The sequence below is a fragment of the Macaca mulatta genome, chromosome 14 (genome assembly GCF_049350105.2).
Source record: "Macaca mulatta isolate MMU2019108-1 chromosome 14, T2T-MMU8v2.0, whole genome shotgun sequence".
NCBI classification, from domain to species: Eukaryota; Metazoa; Chordata; class Mammalia; order Primates; family Cercopithecidae; genus Macaca; species Macaca mulatta.
This window is the reverse complement of record NC_133419.1, coordinates 54,926,338-54,947,158: the sequence shown is the minus strand read 5'-3', so window position 1 is coordinate 54,947,158 and position 20,821 is coordinate 54,926,338. Positions and strand designations below refer to the sequence as shown.

At 44.4% G+C, this 20,821-nt stretch overlaps 1 protein-coding gene across 50 annotated transcripts in view; it reads right to left on the bottom strand.

Moving 5' to 3' along the window:
* The window catches only part of IRAG1 (inositol 1,4,5-triphosphate receptor associated 1), a 125,609-nt gene continuing 104,788 nt past the window's right edge, over positions 1 to 20,821 (bottom strand). For 40 of the 50 annotated variants that reach the window (XM_077963352.1, XM_077963381.1, XM_077963370.1 and 37 more), the window contains 5 exons: positions 20,175 to 20,282; positions 18,221 to 18,285; positions 8,769 to 8,888; positions 7,357 to 7,491; positions 1 to 3,504 (listed from right to left, as the gene is read on the bottom strand). In XM_077963352.1, coding sequence (XP_077819478.1) covers positions 3,261 to 3,504; positions 7,357 to 7,491; positions 8,769 to 8,888; positions 18,221 to 18,285; positions 20,175 to 20,282 — 672 coding nt within the window. In that variant the 3' untranslated portion in view covers positions 1 to 3,260. The remainder of the gene's footprint in view (positions 3,505 to 7,356; positions 7,492 to 8,768; positions 8,889 to 18,220; positions 18,286 to 20,174; positions 20,283 to 20,821) is intronic. The other 10 variants (XM_077963384.1, XM_077963385.1, XM_077963359.1 and 7 more) reach the window with 1 other exon arrangement.

Below are 20,821 nucleotides of genomic sequence, written 5' to 3'. Positions count from 1 at the left end.
GAGGTTTGGAAATGTGCTTTTATTTTCAAACTCAGGTATGTGACACTCTACAGTTCAATGCTAGCACACCTGTGTGAGGCTTAACAACATGAGGAACTGACAGCCAGTGATACACGAATCCAGCACTCCCTCTCCATTTACTCTGTCAGGCTGTATATGGGGAGCAACACATATGGCTTTGTGGCAGCCAGAAAGTGAAGGTCTTTTTAGGAGGTGACATCAACAATGACACAAACACATTACTCTGCAACTGAAGACAGGGAACCAGACTCCTAGGGCTAAGCAGAGATGTCAGACTTCAGAGGCATTTGGGGCGACTCTTCTTTCAGATCCACATCCTCATGGAAAATCCAGGGCCTGTTTCTCTCCAGTTCACTACTGCTTGGGCAGCAGCTCCCACTGCTTCAGGCTGGTCTTTGCTTTCCAGGAAAGATAGACCCATGAGCACTTTTTCAGTCTTGCCCTTGCACATATGGCTACTCTTATGCTCCCTTTTGGAGATGTCCTTTTCCTTGACCTCCCTTCTTACAAATGGAATAGGGTGGGAGAGGGCCTGTGCCTGGAAGTACTCTTGCAGGCCTTTCTGTGGGGCAGCTGGAGGTGCAGGAGCTTCCACATCTGCCTTCCTGGCCGTTACTCATCCAGAAACAAAGGTGGGAAAATTGTGACCAAGTGAACAATAAGAGAGGCAGAGATTGAACATTCCCCACCCGGAGTCCTGCTTCCATGGCCACTCTCTGGAACTCCATTTGCATCCTGTCTTTGGCTCTGAGGGCCTCATGTAGCTAAAGCTCCTTCAGTTGTATCCAGACCCCCTGGAAGAGGCCAGGAAAATCATCCACTTGTGCCTCCAAAGTCCCTCTGCCCTGCTCTGTAGCTCTTTACCTTAATGGCACATCCTTGATCAACCCTGGCTTGGGCCTCAGTCATTTTCTAGCTACTGTAAAGGATGCCCCCTTCGGTAAACATCCTGTTTTAAAGTGGGGCATCCTTGGGATGGGGTCTCTCTGAAGGAGTGACTGCATTGAGCCCAGTCCTTGAGCTTGGAAACGATGTTGCTAGTCTGGTCTCATTCCTGCTCTCTCACAGAGTAGACTGAGAAACAGAATAAGCTGAAGTTAAGAGAGATGTTGCTTTTTGCATTGTGATGGTGGTGATGGTGGTGGTACTGGGAAGCATGCAGCATGTCAGCTGTCCCCAGGCTGCTCTCCACCACCTTGAATGTTTGTTTGTTCTTTTGAACAATATTTACCGACCAACATTCGAACAACGCTCCCAAGCATCAGCCACCATGCTAGGCACTCACCCGAGAGATGGGTAAGACATGGTTCTTGTCTTTGAGGAAAAATGCTAGGGGAAACATAAATAAATAGGCTGTGATATACTATAGGTAAAGGTCAATAATAATAATGTTTAAAAAGTGCCAGAAAACATAGAGGAGAGTGTGACCTATTACATTGTGTCTGGTAAGGAGTATGGAAGGAAGGTCATCAAAGTTGGTATGGAGGGGATAATTTTTGCACTTGGTCGAGAAGAGTAACCTGAAGAAAAGAGAAGAACAGCTGGAGAAAAACTAGTGAGTGGAGGTCCAGTGCTATGAGAGAAACTGTTTAGTTTGGGAGCCAGAGATGGAGTAGCTGATGGGCCACTTTGGGGAGTAAGACTGGAATGTGAGGCTTCCAGCTAGGAGACTATCAGAAGAGTCAAGGAGAGCACAGCTCTGGAGCCAGCCTACCCTGGGGTTGAGCTCCAGCCCCATGATTTACTAGTTGAGTGTCCTTGTCAAGTTACTTGTTCTTTTTGTGCTTCAGTTTCCTTATTTGAAAATGGGAAGGGTAGTATCCACTTCATATTTTTTTTCTTTTTCTTTAGGACTTAAATGAATTCATGCCTATATAATACTAAGAACAGTGCTTGGTTCATAGTAAGTCATATATGAGTTTTAGCAATGAAAGCAAACAATATCAATAACAAAACAAAACCGCAAAACAATGACAATAAAACCCACATGGAAATCAACACCCCTACAAAACTGATGAAGGCAGTGGCTGTAAAAGTGGGGAGAGAAGCTGAAGAGGGGATGTGCTCTTTCCATTATGTGCTAAACAACTGGGGATGCTCTAAAACATCCCCAATTATACTTGGGTTGGAAATCCTATTTGAACTGAAGCACTGAGGTGCAAGTTTACCCTTGCATGTAGTCACACACAGAGTAAGAGACTGAAGAAGAAAGCACATCTTCTCTCCTCATTCACCTGTGAGGTGGGTTAACTGTTTTCAAAGAGAGAATAGGGAATAGATTGTGCTGTACAGCAGCTCAGAGTCAGCGTTTGAAATGGAGACTAGTGAGTCTGCCATTGAAGCCATGAGTTTTCAGTGTTTTTAAAACATCTTCAATCCATGTGGACAGCTTATTGAACAGGTGTCTGGTAACTGCCCCACACTAGTGAAAATCTGTGGGTTGGCTTGGCATGCATCTTATTTATCCAGAGGTACATACCCAGAGCACACTTTTGAAGGGTTTTTGGCTCTGTGCACATGCATGTTGTATGTGTGTACACAACAGTGTGTGTGGACAGATGCATATATATAATAATTCATATCTTCCCATTTCAAGCACTGAGCTAAATTCAGCCTGTACTTTTTTTTCTGAGAGCCTTTCCTACTTCTGTAAAAAGAAACTCTCATTCCAAAGGAGAGAATGGGAGGCTGAAGTTATTGAAAATGAGATGGGAAATGGGAAGACAGTCACTTTGCAACTCCAAATTCCAGGTCTGATCCTTAGGGTATTAATCATTAAGCAAATTCTTCCTGATAACTGATTACAGAGAGGAAAAAAGAGAGTAAGTTTTTTACTGCCCGCTACCTCCTCCTCCCCTATGCCCCACTCCCTACCCCCAACCACCAGTGAAGGTGTTTTAGTTCTCCCCAGCCACCTGAGCTAGGGGCAGGAGACCTTCCCTTCCAATAGAGCTCCTTGGTGAAGGTGACTTCTTTATCCACTGGATGCTTTCCCAGGGCAGTTTTGTTGATCCTCAAAGAATATCAAGTCACTGTGTATGAATAGCTCCCACAGAAGTGCCAAATGTTAAAAGAAACCTTCCTCATGACCTGATGGGATGGGATGGGATGGGATGGGATGGGATGGGATGGGATGGGATGGGCGGCAGTGCGTCCACACCTGGGCCTGACGTTATACTTAGGGAAAGGGTGGTAGTCTGAGTGTCTCACAGCAGGGCACTGGCTAGGTGTGAGGTTTCCTACTGCTCTGTAGGCTGCTCATGCTGGAGTCCTGAGCTCCACCAGGAGTCCCTCTGGGCTGCAGAGCAAGTGGATCTTCCAAGGGGCCCATCAGCCTGCTCTGCACAAGAGTTATAGGAATTGTAGAGCCCCAGCACAACAGTCAAGACCAGCATCACTGCAGCCATCATCCAGATCACTTGCCAGTGCTGACACAGTTTGGGATACATGACTTGTAAGAAATGGACCAATTCTTCAAATTTGCTGTCAATGAAAAAAACAGGCAGAGGCTTTAGTATACGGGGCACACATATGATACGCAGACCCATAGTTCTCTCTGCGGATAGCTTCTATGCTGTCTTGAGCAATAGTTCTCAAACTCAGCTGTGCCTAGATTAGGTTGGCAGTAATTGTTCAAAATACTCCAAGCATACTGAACGAGGATATCCAAAGTTATGGTCTAGGAATCATTGGCTACATTTTCCCAGGTGATTTTGATTCCACCAGTCCACAGCCTTGATGTTGAGAGCTACTTGTCTAGATCATTCTACCTGCTTGTTTGATCATCCATCCATACATGCCCTCATCTATTCATGGGGCGATTCCTGATATCTGCACTCTCCCAAGCCTGGGAGTACAGGTTTGGCTGGCCATGTATCTTTTTAGCACCTAGCTGCATTAATGGTCAGTTCCAAGCTCTAACCTGTCCCTTGCCTCAGATGCATAATTCATTGTTCTCAGTTCCACATCTAACTGTGTCCAGAGTGGAAGGACTGTGCTAAACTCTAAGAAGCTTGATATCTAGTGATAAATGACAAGGGACTAGATCAACCTCAAGAGTTCCCTTCAAAACATTCAAGAGCAGGCAGAAGATTAGAAGCCTCTTGCAATGTCTGGGTGGTTTGTTCATGATGTTATCTCGACCTCATTAATATTTATTCTCTAATTTCTCCCTCTTCCTCCTTTTCTTTCTTCACTCTCTCCACACTTCTTTCTCCTTCCCTTTCATGTGTCTCTTCCTCTCCATTTTTGCCCCTTTCCCCTCTTGATTCCTTCCCAACTATCTTTCATTTTGTCCTCTCTCTCTCTCTCTGTGGTGTGGTGAAAAGACAACAGGCAGATGGCCTGCTTTGACAAGTCCATTCTAGAGCTCTCTGAAGAAGCCCTGAGCCCCTTCATTAAGCTAGGATTTCCTGCTGTTTTTAACCTCTAATTCAATTTAAAAAAATAATATGAAAAATGAGAATACTGAGGATTCCTAAACCAAGGAGGTGGGGAAAGAGACGAAAGTGCTTTCTGAAGATCCTGAGGCTCACACACACACTGCAATGACCAAGCCATTGGCTGAGAAGCAGAGAGCTCAAATTCAGAGCTAGCAGAAAATGCATGACTTGCAATGGATTGAAAGACCCAATAAATGCCATCCTTAGAAAGGGACCAGATGCTCAGAGTGCCTGCCTGGGATGCTAAGGCCACAGGGAACATTGACAGGTTTCTCTTCCATGCGGGAACCCCATCAGATCATTTCAGTCACAATTAAGGGAAGCACGAAAGTGAGCACATTTGCTGATTTGAAAATCATTAACTATTTTCACAACTGTTGGGAAGGGAGGGTTTAGAAGTGGAAGCTTTTTTTCTCTCAGCCCTTTGTAGATTCTCTAGATTCTATTTAGACAGAGTTGGATGCTAAAATGGAGACTTTGGGGCTGTATTTCTATCCTCCAAAACAAGCTGCCGGAGTGGCCTCTCCCTACTCTAATCCCACTCTTAATTGTGGCTCCAAAGGAAGAGACCAAGATCTGGCTGTGTGACCTTAGCTGGTCACCCCATGCCTGGCCTATAAGAGAGGTTAGAAATAGATTAGAAATAGAATTTCTTTAGAAGTCAATTTTTGGCTGTTATAAGTAAACTTCTGTTTCTTGAGAGTTATTGGAAAAGTAAAGGAACCAGAATGTCCTCTTAACCCCACAGAGCTGGTTTGAACAGCTGTTGGGAGAAAAGACAAAAGTTTTATTTTGTCCCCTTATGAGTCTCACTTGTTCAATGTCAGAAGGCTGTGCTCTCTTTTTTAATATGGTTAAGATATTGGGGTTCACCCAAAGTTTATTTAAACTGATCCTCAGGAGAGCAATATTTGTAATATAAATTGTTATATATAACAGATATGTGACTCAGACAAAAAGACTTTAATGTGTGATGTTGAATCTCTTAAGTGATCAGCAGCTGGGCTGAACCCAGTGTTTTAAAAATGCACTAAGTAGGACATGGAACTTTTAATAACCTCAAACCTTGCTTGTGAGTGAGGTACCAACATTTCAGGGGAGAAATCATGTTTGAGAGCAGGTGCATGATAAATGTTACAGGCACCATTGCCACGCACTGATGACCAGGAGCTGGACAGAAAGGAACCAACCTAAGCCTTACTTCCCCGGGGGTTTCATGAAATGGGAGGGAGCCAACAATTGCCTGAGATTGAACTAGCTAGATAAGACATTGATCCCCTTGCTTTGCAAACCAGACTGTTTATATTCCACGTACTCTCTCTCTCTCTCTCTCTGTTTATTTCTCTTTTGTTCTTTCTCAGTGTTTGGAAGTGTTAGAGGTTCCAGTTGGTTTCTGCTGTATTCACGGGTGCCAGAGGAAGGGCTTTTTGTCCAGGGCTTTGGTTGACCGCATTAAAGGGGAGGAGGGCAATGTGGTGGCCTGAGAAATACGAGCAGAGAACCCTCAGGAGGGAGGTGAGGCCTAAGGAGAACAGGATCTGGTTGCTTGGAGTAGGGATTGCACTTTAATTGTTAAACCTGGAGGTTCTTTCACTGGGAAGGCAGTGTGTGATTTGTTTTCAGTGGAGAAGCGTTTCTCCAGTTCTCCTAGTGGCTCTTCCCTTGAACAATGGGGTTGACTAGCATGGGTGGAGACCTCTCACTTTAGTTGAATCCTCCACCAACTGGGCTCTGTTGGTAGCTCCTGTGTGCCTATCCATTTTGCTTCTAATCTTCACTTCATTACCTATTTGTTGCATGCATGTGGTTTCCAGAGTTTTCCAGCAATGAGGCACAGATACATACCCGGATTAGATAATATTTCAGCAGCTGGTTAGATATTTTGTCTGGAGCTGCCCTGGACCCCAAGATAGCCCAGGGGTCTAAAAGCAAAGATTTTGGTAAAGTTTTTCCAAGGTGGCTATTACTACATTTTAAAAAATCAAGATTCAAGACTTGTGGTTTAAATACACTAATAGAGACAACACAGCTGAATAAATGAAATTGGGCTGTCCTGAAAATCCAGAATGTTGGCATGGTTATTATATCTATGGGGTAGAGTGTACCTCTTCTATGGGTGCTAGTTTATCCTATCCCTAAGCATGTACTTCTGCGGGATAATTCAGGCCAGGTGGGGCGAGACCTCATTACCATAATACTTTATTGCATGGAGTGCCCTGGAACTAAATGAGGTCATTTCTATGATTCTGCATCCTAAAGGCCAGGCAGGAACCACAAGTGGGACAAGATACAGGTCTATATTCTCTTTATCTACATGTTATATTCTCCTCCCCCAACTTAGGGGAACGTACCTTTGAAATAGAAAGTATTTTAAAAGAAAACCCCAAGTATTTCCAAACTAAAGTGAAAACACTGTCTGGGTGACCAAGCTTGATTGGTCAGCATGGTAGGCACCTGCTGGAGACTCACCTTTGCCACTGAGCTGAGTTTGCCCTCTATTCCATGTGTCCTCCCTGTCCCTGTTCTTGTAAGAAACACACTCCAGGCCTTCAAGTCAACTCTCTTGGTCTTGGGCCTTTTCATGCGGATGGCTACCCATAATTTCGTCTGGGAAATGAGCTAACCATGGCTGGGCTGGGAGGGACTCCACTTAGGGCCCTTCTCCCTTCCCATGACTGCCCCTGACCTCTCAAGCTCTTGCAAACTTCTCATTGCTAGCTATCTTGGCTCTTTGGGATTTCCTCTACTTCCTTCCCAACATGCGTGCCCTCTTGGTTTCTTTGGCTACTCACTGGGGCCCGAGATTCACTGCTGCCCTGGACTGGCAATTCCAAATTAGACGAATTGTAACCCATTTCAGCAATGGCAAGGACTCCAAACACAGGCTTCCTACCTGCTTCTTGGGCCCTTTTCCTCTTCCTCAGTTTCTTCTACCTCTTCAGGTTCCTCAGGACTCTCACTCTTCTGTTCTTCCTCCTCCTCCTTCAGGTCTTGAAGTTCTTTGGTCTTCTTTAGACCTTCTTGGAATCTGGGGGGCAAAAAGGAACAGTTGAGTCTGGAAAGGCCAGGTGCAATGCATCCTCTCCTGAGTTCCTAGGGGAGGGGACTTGAGCAGCACCTCCAATAATTATGCGCTTCCTGTGGTTCCACAAAACAGGAAAAAGCTGGGAAGCTCCACTGAATCCCAAGGCAGCTCGTGCCAGTACCATTTCCCCTCACTCCTCAGTCATCCTTCCTGTTTACGTGAAAGTGTGATAAAACTGACAGGGAAAAAATGTGGCACAGGGTCTCCTGACTGGGTTCTTAACCCACAAAACATTCTGTAGGGCTGAGATTGTATTTGTTCTCCACGTGACCATGGAGCTTCAGCCTCTCATCTGTAAAAGAGGAAGGGTGACACTCATTTCGCAGGGTGTTGGAATGTTTTTTGGAAGTGCCAGGTGCATGGCTTAACCTAGAGAGGTACTCAGTAAATGTTTACAAAACCAATGAAGGAGTTCATGCCTATGCATTCCAAGGATAGAGGACAGTGGTGGGTGAAAAAGGCAGACTTTCCAAGAGAAACCTTTGTGGTTTTTCTCCCCCAGGATCAATATTACCCCAAACATACTCTGTTCACTTGTCCTACGCTGAGTGTCTAACACTAGCAATTTGGCTGGGCAAACCTACCACTGAAGTCCATGGGTTCTGTGTCAGTGGGAAGCTACGTCTTTCTCATGAGCTATGGAGACAGGAGACGCTTAGGGCACCATACATGGTTGGAGGTCATTCTCTACCTTGAGGCTTGGGCCCTGCTCAGGACTTGGTCTCTCCAGTGCTGACAACTGGCCATGGGTGCTATTGAAGCTCAAATGGAGGAGGAGGCAGTTGGAAGTTGAAGAGACTCCATTTATAGGAGGAAGGAGTAACCAAAGCAGTTCTAGGAAGCAGAGCTGCAGCTGCTCCTGGACACTGCTGGCTGCAACATGACTGCTCTGAGCACGTGTCAGGAAGCCTCAGGCACCACCAAGAGGAACCCACCCAGGGCCCCTGATTTCCAGACTATTCTTAGCGGTGGCATTCTGGTGGCTCTCTGCCTAAAAAGAGGGCAGTCTCGTTATTGTCTAACCACACCCTCTGACCCTGCTTCCTCCTGTCCTTCCTGTGGAACAGTCTTGCTATTTCCAATGTAGTTCCTTCCCGTGGCAAGGAGGTCCTGTGGCCACTGGTTACTTCCCTAAAGCCTCTAAGAAACGGGAAGGACCTGTGGGAAGGCATCTTCTGAGACCTGCCAGGTGCCCTCCGGGTGGCTGAGGTCTGACTCACCCCTTGCTGTAGGCTTCTTCCTGCATCCTGGCCTTGGTCTCCTGACTAAGCTCCTCCAGGCAGCTCAGGGCCAGCGCAGGAGCACAGGCTTCACAATCTGGGTCCCCATTTGTCTTTCCACTAGTGAGAAGAGAGAAGTACAGGGCATCATTTCAGAAAAAGGTGGAGGCCTAAAAACAAAACCATGTTTTTGGCCCAATTCCTGATGAGGAGTGAGGAAACTCAGGCTTTTTCAGTAGCTTTCAGATTTTTTCTCAATCCTTCTACCCTGAGACAAGATTTTATAAAGGTCCTAGTCCATGAATAGTCCCCAGCCCATTAAATACCTCACCAGCTTTCCTTCTCCTCATGCTCCCAAACTGGCATTTATTCTTATTCCAGGAGGTGCTGTAATGGGTGCTCTACAGCACTGAGATGAGGAAAATGGGGGCAGACCAGCATGTTTAAGGTCATTCCATTCCTGTTGTCTTTCACCAGAAGACCCTCACTCATTTTTTCAAATATCCACTTATTTTCTCAAATAAGCCACAGGCACATTGTAATGTGCTGGGGGCACATTAGAAAATAAAGAAATGGTTTTTTACCAACATGGAACTTAGCAGAAGGAAAAACCCCAAAAAAGGAAAGAAAAAATATGTGATTAATTACAAATTATAACTTTTATGAAAGAAATACTGTACAATGACAGAAAATAACAAGGAGAGAATGTGTTTAGAGTGAATAGTTAGAAAAGGCCTCTCTGAGGTGCTAAAGTTGAAGTACAGGCCTGAAGCATGAGAAGTCAGATGTATTAATAGCAGACAAGAGGGCTGGGAGCAGTGGCTCATGCTTGTAATCCCAGCACTTTGGGAGGCCGAGGCAGGTGGATCACCTGAGGTCAGGAGTTTGAGACCAGCCTGGCCAACGTGGTGAAACCCCTACTCTACAAAAAATTCAAAAATTAGCCAGGTGTGGCGGCACATGCCTTTAATTCCAGCTACTCGGGAGGCTGAGGCAGGAGAATCACTTGAACCTAGGAGGCAGAGGCTGCAGTGAGCTGAGATCGCACCACTGCACTCCAGCCTGGATGACAAAGTAAAACTCAGTGAAAAAGCAGAGGAGAGATCATTCCAGGAAGATAATGCAGGTTATTTAAAGACTCTGAGACACAAAAGGTGCTGAGTTGTTTGAGAACTTAAAAAGAGGCAGAGTGGCAGGAGTTAACTTTTGGACAAGAGATATTTGCAATGCCTGTGAGGTATCCAAAAGGAGATGTCAAGTATACAGTTGAATTCATCAAAGTGAGTCAGGGAAGAATTTTAGGCTGGAGATATTCATTTGATGTCATCAGAACATAAATGTTACTTAAAGCCATGGGGATGGACAAGATTGCTTAGGGAGATAATATGAGGAAAGACAAGAAGAGGAGCCAGGACCAAGCCATGAGGCTTTGCCACACTTGGCTCAGGTGGAAAAGAAGGTATCTTCAGAGGAGGCTGAGCACTAGCAGCCTGAGAGGTAGGAGGAAACCCAGGAGCGGGTGGAGTCTTGGGAGCCAGGAGGTAAGAGCACATCAAGGCGGGAAGAGTTAACAGTGCCACACACTTCTGAGTTTGAAGCACACAGACAAGGTGACTATTAGATTTGATAATACAGAGGTCAAGAGGAGCCTCTATGTAATGGTGGGAGCCAAGCACAGGTTGGAATGTAAAGTAAAGAAGGGGAGGTGGGAAAGGGGAAGTTACAGACACAGCAATTCGAGTAGGAAGGAGTGTAGAAGTGTGTGTTGGAGGGAGTGTGCAGCTGAAGTAGGTCAAGGGAGGATGCACATTTGAAGGTAGGTAGAAATGATCTAGTGGAGAGGATGAGAGAAAGGGATGCCCAAAGGAACTCAGTCTTTGCAAAACGAAACAGGGACAGACTTTGGAAAAGTAGAGAATCTCTCCTTGTTTGTAACAAAGGGAAGATGATGATGAAGTTGTTGGGCTGGAGATCTGGTGAAGGAAAGTGAGAGGGCTCCTATGGGAGTGTAGCTTAGGTATTCTCTATAAAGTAGACAGCAAGGTCATCTGCTGAGAGTGAGAGGTAGAGGGGTCTAGGAAGGTCTGTGGAGAGAGGAGAGGTGTAAAAGAGTTATATGAGAAAGAAGAAAAACAGACATGCTAGAACATCATGGTAGGATGTCTGGGTGGTGCTGGGAGATCATTGCGGGTATGAGATCACAAGTTTAAAGGAAGTATCCAGACGGCTATGCTTTCCCTAGGAATCCTGCAGCCCACCTTCGTGTCCTGATTCCCAATGGGAGCAACGTCGTCATGGAGGAGTCCTCCAACAAGGCAACACTGTGAGCAGAGCTTTCTAGCCAGGACTCTGAAAGATCACAGCTGCCACCCTCCCTGACCTCTTAGACAGGGTTTATGAGTGAGCCTTGTATCTTCTCCTCATTCTTGGCATCAGTTTCCCATCTCTTAGTTTTCCTCAGACCTTTTAAAATTTACATTTAGTCAGGCTGGAAACCACAACCCATTGTGAACAAGAAAGATAACGCTCTAAAAATACCAGCTATTCATAACATTTCTCCTTTTGCAAATTACATTATCCACTCCCTTCCATGTGACCTTGGCCTAATGTGCAGTTTCCTATTTATCCAAATCACTAGAGCGAGAGGAGAAAAACACAGCTACAGCCAAGGGCAGGGAAAGTAATTCTTTCATGAAATATATATATATATATATATATATATATATATATATATATATATGAAATGAGATACTGGTATTAGACTTTTGATTTATACATAGCTGTCAGCCTTAGAGGTTCCTTAAGGTTAAGCATGCATGAAGGAGGACAGTGTAGTATAGAGGAAAAAAACTTGCCTGAGGCAAACTTGGATTCAAATCCCAGCTCCAAGACATGTAAATTATTTAATCTTCCTGAACTTCAGATTCCTCAACTGTAAAATGGGGATAGTAATACATACCTGATGGTGGGGGTGTAAGAATTAATGAAGAAATGTAAATAAACTTTCTGGAATATGTTTATTTACATACTCAACAAATTATTATATCTGCTATTATTATTGTTATATAGGAAATGTATTGGTTCATTTTGGGAGCAATCTGAGCTACCTCCAAATATGACTCATAAAAAATCCAGGCAATTATTTATATCATCAAGGAAGAATTTGTTATATATTACTGAGACACGTCAGAGTCAGAGGAACCCTAAATGTGAACCAATTTAAGGTATGGTAAAATTAAAATTACATTTTCATAAAATGGCTTTAGGAAATTTCTCAGGTGCACATGTATTGCATGTCATCACACACTATGCACCTTAGAATTTTGCAGAAGAGTGACCGTAAACAAAGCTCTCATTGTCCTTGGGTCATTGATCTCTAGAGAAGAAAACTTTTCCTTACCAGGGCCAGGAAGCCCATTTCCTTGACCCTTTTACATGCAGATCTTCTGTCCATTTCAGCTCCCCTATAGGGCTCTCATATACATCCTCTCACTTGATCTTTCCAATGATGAGAAGAGCTAAAAATTAACTTATATGTATCAGACTGTGGTCTAACATCTCACTTACGGCTCACAAATGACCCAAGAAGGTTTTACTGTTCTCTGTTTGACAGATGAGGAAACCAAGGCTCAGAAAAATTAGGCTGAGGCATGAGGATCGCATTTCAAGTGATTTCATATCTGTCATATGATCTTGGGACCAGCCCAAGATCATACAACCAGTGTGTGGTAGAACTCAAATTTTACCCTGTGCAGTCTGATATGCACCCATTCTTCTGACTACACTATCTGTCACCTAGGTGGGGTATTATCCCATTTCACAGATAAGAAACCCGAGCTCAGGTTGACTAAGTGACTTGCCTAAATTCACGTTATTGGTGCTGGGACTCTCATCTTGGTCGTCTACGTTTGTGTCAAGATGGACTTTCCAGCCCCCATGAACCCCTGCCTTTCTTTCAATAGAAGTCTCTTCCTTTCACTCTGGTGAGTGAAGCCCTTCCTGCCCTCAGACTGGACTGTGGCTTCTATGGTGTCCCTCTTTTCAAGGCTGCTTGTCTAGAGTGTAAGTGGTTGGGAGGGCCTTTGTTTAATGTGTGTGTGGGGGTTAGGGGGGAATGGAGGGGTTGTGGGTAGGGTGGGAAGTGGGGAAAACACAATATGTAGAATGTTTGCTGTCCTCTCCTGACCTCTGAACTGAGCTTGTAGTTTTTTAAATATCTTATCTAACTATCTGGAAGTTTCTCCCTAAGCATCTTTAAGACTAAGCTCAAATGTCTTCTCCTCTGTGAAACCTTTGCGGGTGTTCTCCCCTCCCTCACACCCTCTGGTTAAAGTTGATCTCTCCTTTTTTTTTTTTTTTTTTTTTCTTGAGACAGGGTCTCGCTCTGTCACTCAGGCTGGAGTACAGTGGCATGATCTTGGCTCACTGCAACCTCCATCTCGCAGGTTCAAGTGATTCTCCTGCCTCAGCCTCCCAAGTGGCTGAGATTACAGGAGTGCACCATCATGCCTGGCTAATATTTGTATTTTTAGTAGAAATGGGGTTTCACCATGTTGGCCAGGCTGGTCTCGAACTCCTGGCCTCAAGTGATCCACCTGCCTTGGCCTCCCAAAGTGCTGGGGTTACAAGTGTGAGCCACCGCACCTGGCCCTCTCTCTCCCTTTATTCTGCAACCACACCTCTATGACAGCGTGACTCACAGGGAGGGCATTGATGTTTCAGATACCTGCATATGACTGTAATCATAGGAAGGAGGACGGTGTTTAGGTCAGAATAGTGCCTGGCACACAGTGGATACCTTTAAGTGCCTGTCAAGTTGCATCGGTTTCACTATGACTTATCCAGTCCCCACCTAGGAATGTTGTAAAAGGCACAAGTCCTCTCTGTAAATGGTTATTTCCTGAGAACCCAGTGTTTGGATTGGGCTAAAGAAATCTGTAATCATGGCTGTAAACTGGAGCTGAGCACAGCCTGTGCCTACCCTAGGGATTTCTGGCCCAAAGGCTCATGGATCTTGGCATCTGTTCCCTGCCTGAAATCCTATGTGCTTTCTTTCTGAGATGATTCATGGAAATGAGGCTCATTGTTCTCACACATGCACCAGGTCAAAAATGTTTGTCATTGTGCTCAGCTCTCAGTAATGTGAAGAACTATTTAGTCAAAATATGTTTTTGGACAGGCAGGTATATTAGATTCAACTTTTCCCATGTGGAAAACAATATTTGAAAGTGACTACTATCCTTTGTGATGGGCATATCTTCTTGGGCTCAGCAATGTTTCCAAGTCACCCCCACTGACATGGTTCCCTCTGACAAGCCCAGCCCAGGGAACCCAAGCTTCCTTACTCCCCGTTACTCAGTCCTAGATACCTGGGGTCCTCCACAAGTTTATTGGGGTGGTGGGGGGAGGGCGGAATTCACTCCAAAATACTACCAGCAAAGGGGAGTTGCTGACTGTACACATTTAGCGTCCTACGAAATCTTTAAGGAATTTACCCTGGGTGCTTCAAGAGTATAGAAACATGGCTAGTTTTAGACAGTTAAAATTGCTCTGTGATACATTAACATAATAACCCCTTTCTGACACTAACGCTGTGCATCATCTACATCCTGGTTTTGCTGATCCCTCTGTGAACGGTTCCATGCATACCCTGTCTCTCACCCAACTCTACTCTCCATTCCATGCCCAGTTGGTCACCAGGCTCTTTCAAAAATAGCTCTTAAATTCATCCTCTTCTCTATGGTCACACTGAACTTTGTTTTATCCTTCCAGTTGGGCCGTCTATTAAAAGGGTAAGGGCATGTGCTCTGCTATCTACCAGCTTTGTAACCTCAGGCAAGTGACGATTTCTCTGAGCTTCAGTTTCCTCATCTATAAAACAAAGATATTAATAGTATACCTACCTCATGGGATTACTGTGAGGATTAACTGAGATTCTTAATACAAAGCAATTAGTAAAGCACTTGGCATAAAACGAGGTGCAGTAAATAGTTAGCAGTAATTGCCATTGTCAACAGTGCAGTAAACAGTCAACAGTAATTACCATTGTCATCGGTTATCATTGTCATCCTTATCATTATCATCATTCCTTGAATACTCCATACTTTGTCACATGGACAAAGCCTGGAATGTTGCTAACCTCCTGGTCACCTAGTTAATTATGTACCCTTTAGATTTTACTTTAAAAGTAAGTTCCTAGAGGAAAACTTTGTGGGGTTTTTTGTTTTTTTTTTTTTTGAGACAGGGTCTTGTTCTGTCACTCAGGCTCCAGGCTGCAGTGCAGTGGTGCAATCTCAGTTCGCTGAAACTTCTGCCTCCTGGGGTCAAGCCATCCTCCCACATCAGCCTCCTGAGTAGCTGGGACTACAGGTGCATGCCACCATGCCTGGCTAATTTCTATATTTTTTGTAGAGATGGGGTTTCATTATATTGCCCAGGGTAGTCTCAAACTCTTGAGCTCAAGTGATTCACTTGCCTTGGCCTCCCAAAGTGCTGGGATTACAGGCGTGAGCCACTGCCCAGCCAAGGGGAATCATTTCCTAAACTCCCTCTTCCCCCTACTTCCCCACTTCCCCCAACCTTACACCAAAATCGGATTAGGTGCTCATTTTCTGCTGCGTCATTCCCTTAGCAACCTACACTTCCTTACGATCCCACCCATCGTGTTGTATTAGAATAGGCTGCTTCCCATCTGTCTTTCCCGCTAGACTGTGAGCTCCCTGAGTACATACTATGTGCCTGGCCCTTGGTGATTAATTGTTAAAGGAATGAAAGAACAAAAGACTACAATTACATAGCTATTTCTACTTGCAGAACTGCTCTTGGGCTTTGTTTTCTCTTCAAGACTAATTTTAAATATCACTCTCCACCCATATGTTTAAGTCTACAGATTTCTAGGCCCTTGTTGAGTGAAGAGCAGTTCATTACTAAATGACCTCCAAGAACAAGGCTCAGCATTCTCTGAAATCTCACGGAGCAGTGTAATCAGCTCTCAAGTATTTTCCTGTCAACTAGCCACAGGGTATTTGACCTTCTTATCCTTTGCTTAGCCAGCACCCTTCCTGCTTCGTCACTGTATGCTTAGGAAAGGTGAAATCATTTTAATACAAAGCTGAATACAACACTCTCTGAAGCAATGTATATTAAACTATAACACATTATTTCTCTTTCGCAATATGGCTAGGGCAGCTAGAATTGACTAAGTATTTGTGTATAGGACAGAAGATAAGAATTCACTTTTACTCATATATTGTCTGATTGTTAGTGCACTGGGAATCAAGTAAATGTTTCCAGTTTTTATTTATTTATGTATTTATTTATTTGTATTTTTAGTAGAGACAGGGTTTCACCATCTTGGCCAGGCTGGTCTTGAACTCCTGACCTTGTGATCCACCTGCCTTGGCCTCTCAAAGTGCTGGGATTATAGGTGTGAGCCACCATGCCTGGCCATGTTTCCAGTTTTAAATGGAAATCACTTAACATCTTTGAGAAATCCAGAAGGGGAAGCTGTTGTTCATCCTGAACCCCTCTTAATCTGAAGATGCCCTCCCCTCTTTGCAACCATTCTTACATGGGTATATTCCCAACTGGAGAGTCAACCCCAGTGTGCTTGACTTGCCTTAATCCCCACTCTGTCCCTATCTCTTCAGGTTCTATAAGCCCCTGGAAAGGTGATGGCACTATTGACCATTACCCATTGACGCTCCTAATTTGGGGCTGCTGCTTATTGTCTCCAATTTTGTACCTCAGTTTCCCTTACCAAGGATAATTCATGTTTTCATGATCCCCACTGCCTTGGACAGAAGTGCTCAAATGGATTGGCATAAGTTCTACAGAGTTCAGGCCCTGCTCTGTCATGATTAGAGTCTGTTGAAGAGATCTTCTGCCTTGAGTGGCTCTGCAGGCCTAGAGTTGGGAATGGGGCTAGAGTTGAGGGTTCTCTGAAGTAGGGATTCATGCACCCAAAGGGAAGGTTGGCAAGGAGAATTTTAGTGGGTTTCTCAGTCAGAGCATCAGGTGACCATTTCTGGAGAGATTCTATGACTCTAGGGTGAGGATGAGGCCCTATGACTCTAGGGACTTGGTAAGTTTCTGTAAACTCGGTCACTTCCACGTGGTCCACATGGTGGTGGTTGTGTCACCTCTTGACAATTTCCCTGTAGTGATCAAGAAAAGGCAGAGAGAGAGACCCCAAGAGACCCTCTATAACACGAAGGACCTGTGAGCTTATGGGGGTGAGGTGGTAAAGAGAAGAAATGCTGGGCAAACTTCAAGACTAACAGGGGACAAATCACTGGGTGATAAGCTGGTGGCTGCACATAATGAGAGATGTAGGAAACAGGCTGGGTCTGGAGGTGGGAGCCTGTCTGTATTGAAAAGGGTCCCAACATACACTTTTCCTGCCAGATAGCAAAACTTTTCTCACAGCAAAGAAAAATGAAGGACTAAAGCTGTCTTGAGGCAAGAAAGAAGGAAGAATAAGGTATATGTTCTACCAAGTGAGAAAAGACACAAGGGGAAAATTCCGAGAGGCAGCAGGTGTGATCCAGATGTTTTTCAGCAAGCAAATGAAAGAATTTGAAAAGTAAGCTATGAAGTCCTCTGAGTGCATAGAAACAGCCTCCCTTCCTCTGGCTGAGGATGAAAAGATCTGCACATTGCACAGATGCCTAGAAAATCACAGACACTGCTGGCTGCCAATCCAATATGCATTTTCCTTCCTCGTTCCCAACAGCAACACGATTCTGTTCAGGAATTTACTCTTCTTTATGGAGTCATTTTGCTTTTTGGGAAGCTGACCCTCTCACCAACCCCAGGGAATAGTGTAAATCCCATGATGACAATCCCATTCCCAAAGTGATTCTTTTAGAAAGGGACCTCCTTCCAGATTTGTCAATGAGATAATAGGGAAGACTGGTGAAAGGTTTCTGGGTTTATTCCTAAGAAAGGAACACGGCAAGAAACAGGCCCTTTTCTTCCTCTAGGTATTGTCTTGTCTGGAGGGGATGCCAGTAACTACCAGCCGTTTGCCACAATCCTGATGATGAAGTTAACATACAACGTGGCCAGAGGCAAGGAAGTTGTAGGCATGCTGAGCTAGAGCCCTGCTGTGCCGTACCAGAAGCAGCTCTACCTTGGACTTACTAAGTCCCATTGAGTTGGGGCTTTCTTTTGTCTGTAGCCCAAAGAATCCCAACTGGCAGAGAAGGCTCCAGTCTTCTCTGGGCTCTCTCATATTGGGTACACTTGGCCTCAGTCAGGGCATCTTCCCGGTTCAAGAATCTTGCAAGCGGATTCTGAAATCTTTGTGGGTCTCAGACTCTCATTCATTTCCCTTAAAACTTAATTTGCTTTCCCCTGCATTTTGGGGATGAAAATGGGAGGAAGGAAAGTAAAATGGGGAAATTTTCCTGAGAGATCCCTGAAGCAAAGAGGAAAATCAACAAACTTACTTTTCCAAAAGTGCAGGCAGTGCTGAAGTGACAGGTAGGCTGCCTTTCCCATTGGGTGATTCCGACTGAATGAAAAACAGAAGACAGAGAACTGAGGATGTGCTATGCAAGGAAGAAGCCAGAGCTGCTGGGTTTCTGATGATGGGAGGGGGGCTGCTGCTTCTCCTCTTTCCTCCATGCCCCCACTTTCCAATCTTCATCTGAGCCCAGACCTTGGCCCTTTCCCTCGGGCCTTCCCTGTCCTCCTTTCCTCAGCATTCCTTTCCTCTAGGGCACATGCAGCTTGCTCCTTTTCCTTCGCCTCTGCTAAGTTTCCTTAAGCAAAGAGGAGAGTTTACATCTTGAGGCTCCATTCTGGAGAGAAGCCATCAGTTTTTCTCTGTCCTGTTTACTGACTGTGACTGAACACCAGTGGGCCTCCTACAAGTGCAGGTCCCAGGCTCCCTGTGATAGATTCACACACGCCCATCACTGTCCCGAGAGACACAGCTCCAGGTACAATTCTCAAGAGATGCCAGTACTATTGAAAGCTCAAACAATCAGAAATTTCATTACAATATGTTCCCCAGGATTTCCACGTTGTGTTGTTGCAATGGATTTGGTTTAAGTAATGGTTCTCAATGTTGGCTGCACATTAGAATCACCTGGGGGAAGTTTTAAAAAAGTATTGATCCACTCCAGAATCTTGGTGTGGGGCCTGGGGGAAGAATGTTTTAAAAGTACCCTGTGTGGTTTTTAATCTATGGCCCTGATTGCCAGCCCCTAGTCTAAAGGAACATATGTTTGGAAAATAAATTTATGCTTTTAGGCAAAATATGGGAAATAGAACTGTTAAAACACACTAACCAGTCCTCTCCAATATCCTTAAACATTTTTTTCAGGTTGTTCTATTTTAGTGGGTAATTTGGGAGTTTAGGTTGATTTCATACATGATTGAAATGCTTGAGGCAGGAAACAGTGAGTACCACCCATTGGTATTACATAGGGCTTGAATTTCCAATTGCTTACACAATCAGATTGTTTCCTTATATGGTAGTGCTAGTCATAGGCAGGGGATAGAGAAACCACTGAAGAAAGAATTAGAGAGAATTAACCAGATGCACAAAGGCCTGGGATACAGAAAATATTTTGTTATATTCAAACTGTCTTTGCCTAAAAGAAATGGAAATGTATTTTTCCTGATTATTACTAATACATTCGTATTATAGAAATATAAAAAGGCATCAGGAAGAAAATAGAAATGAACTATTTTACCATTGCCTAGAGATAACCATTGTTAGCTGTTTCACGTATCTTCTACCAGAAATTTCTGTCTACGCACAGAAACACACTCTTTTAAAAAGTACAAAACAGAATTATACTGTTCATACACTAGGTTTTGTATATCCTATTTTACTTGCTTTTGATTCATAATAAGTTACGGACCATTCTACAGAAACCCCTTATAGGGATATCCATTTGCTTAACCAGTCTCTTATTAGTGAACACGGAGTTGTTTCCCGCTTTTCATTGTTATGAACAAATGCTACAATGAACTGAGGCAGGAGAACAATGGGTTGGTTGAAGAACTCAGGCTCCTGAAACAGAGAACCTAGGGTTCAAAGCTGTTCTACCACCTATCACACATTACAAACTTCAGCTACTTAAGCCCACTGCAGAGTAGAAAAAAATTATAACCACCTTGGCGGATTGTGGTGTAAGCACAAAAAGAGTTATCGTTTGCAAAGAATGCTGAGCTGCCAACACCATGCTCAAGGGCAGTAGGACTTCCCAGAGTAGTAGAATACATGCAGCCTGGTCTGTATTGGGTTTTTGAGCCTATCACTCAGATTCTATTCTGGAAATTTCCTCTCCTTGTTGACCCTGCTCCCATTTGGTCACCCCCCTAGGACTGAGTATGAAGGAAAGGTTATTTTACTATTCCGTGCTGGGAGGCAGGCATCATCATACTTACCAAGGCTGGTAAGGAGGGGATGGGTGATGAACTGGGAGTTTGGCCAGGCAGATTCAGGGCATTAAACTTAGGAACAACGGCAACGCTGACCCTCCGGCGAGGCATATTCTGTGGGGAGAGAAGTGACCAGGCTCATTGTCTTGGAGGTAGCAATAGCCATAATTCAGAAGGGCTTGGGAAAAAAACCTACTCATTTCTAATGCTGAAATGGCATTCACTGGATATTTTGGTTTTGCAGTAGCAATGATGGAATTGGTGCGGAGAGAGTGGCCAAAGTTGACCCAAATTTCCCAAATTGGTGGTGAGTGAACGCTCAATCTGTTCTATTTTAGCTTATGAGATCTTGGAGATACAGAATGGAAATGACCCCACAGTCTCTGGGTAACACCCTGGAGACTGTATTAAAGCTGCCTGTAGCAATATGAAGGCTTATGATCATTTCATGTTGATTTAAGGGATGTATACATAGTTAAGGAAACCACGAGCAAGAAAGGTAAGATGTCAGAGGCTAAACTTGAGACCGTGGGAAGCCGAATAGAAACTCTGTTCAGAGATTCTCTGGCATCCATGGATCCCAGAATGAATGATTGTTTGGGTGACCATGGAAACTTCTGTCATACTCTTTCCAGGAGCCCTGGTATTCCTTG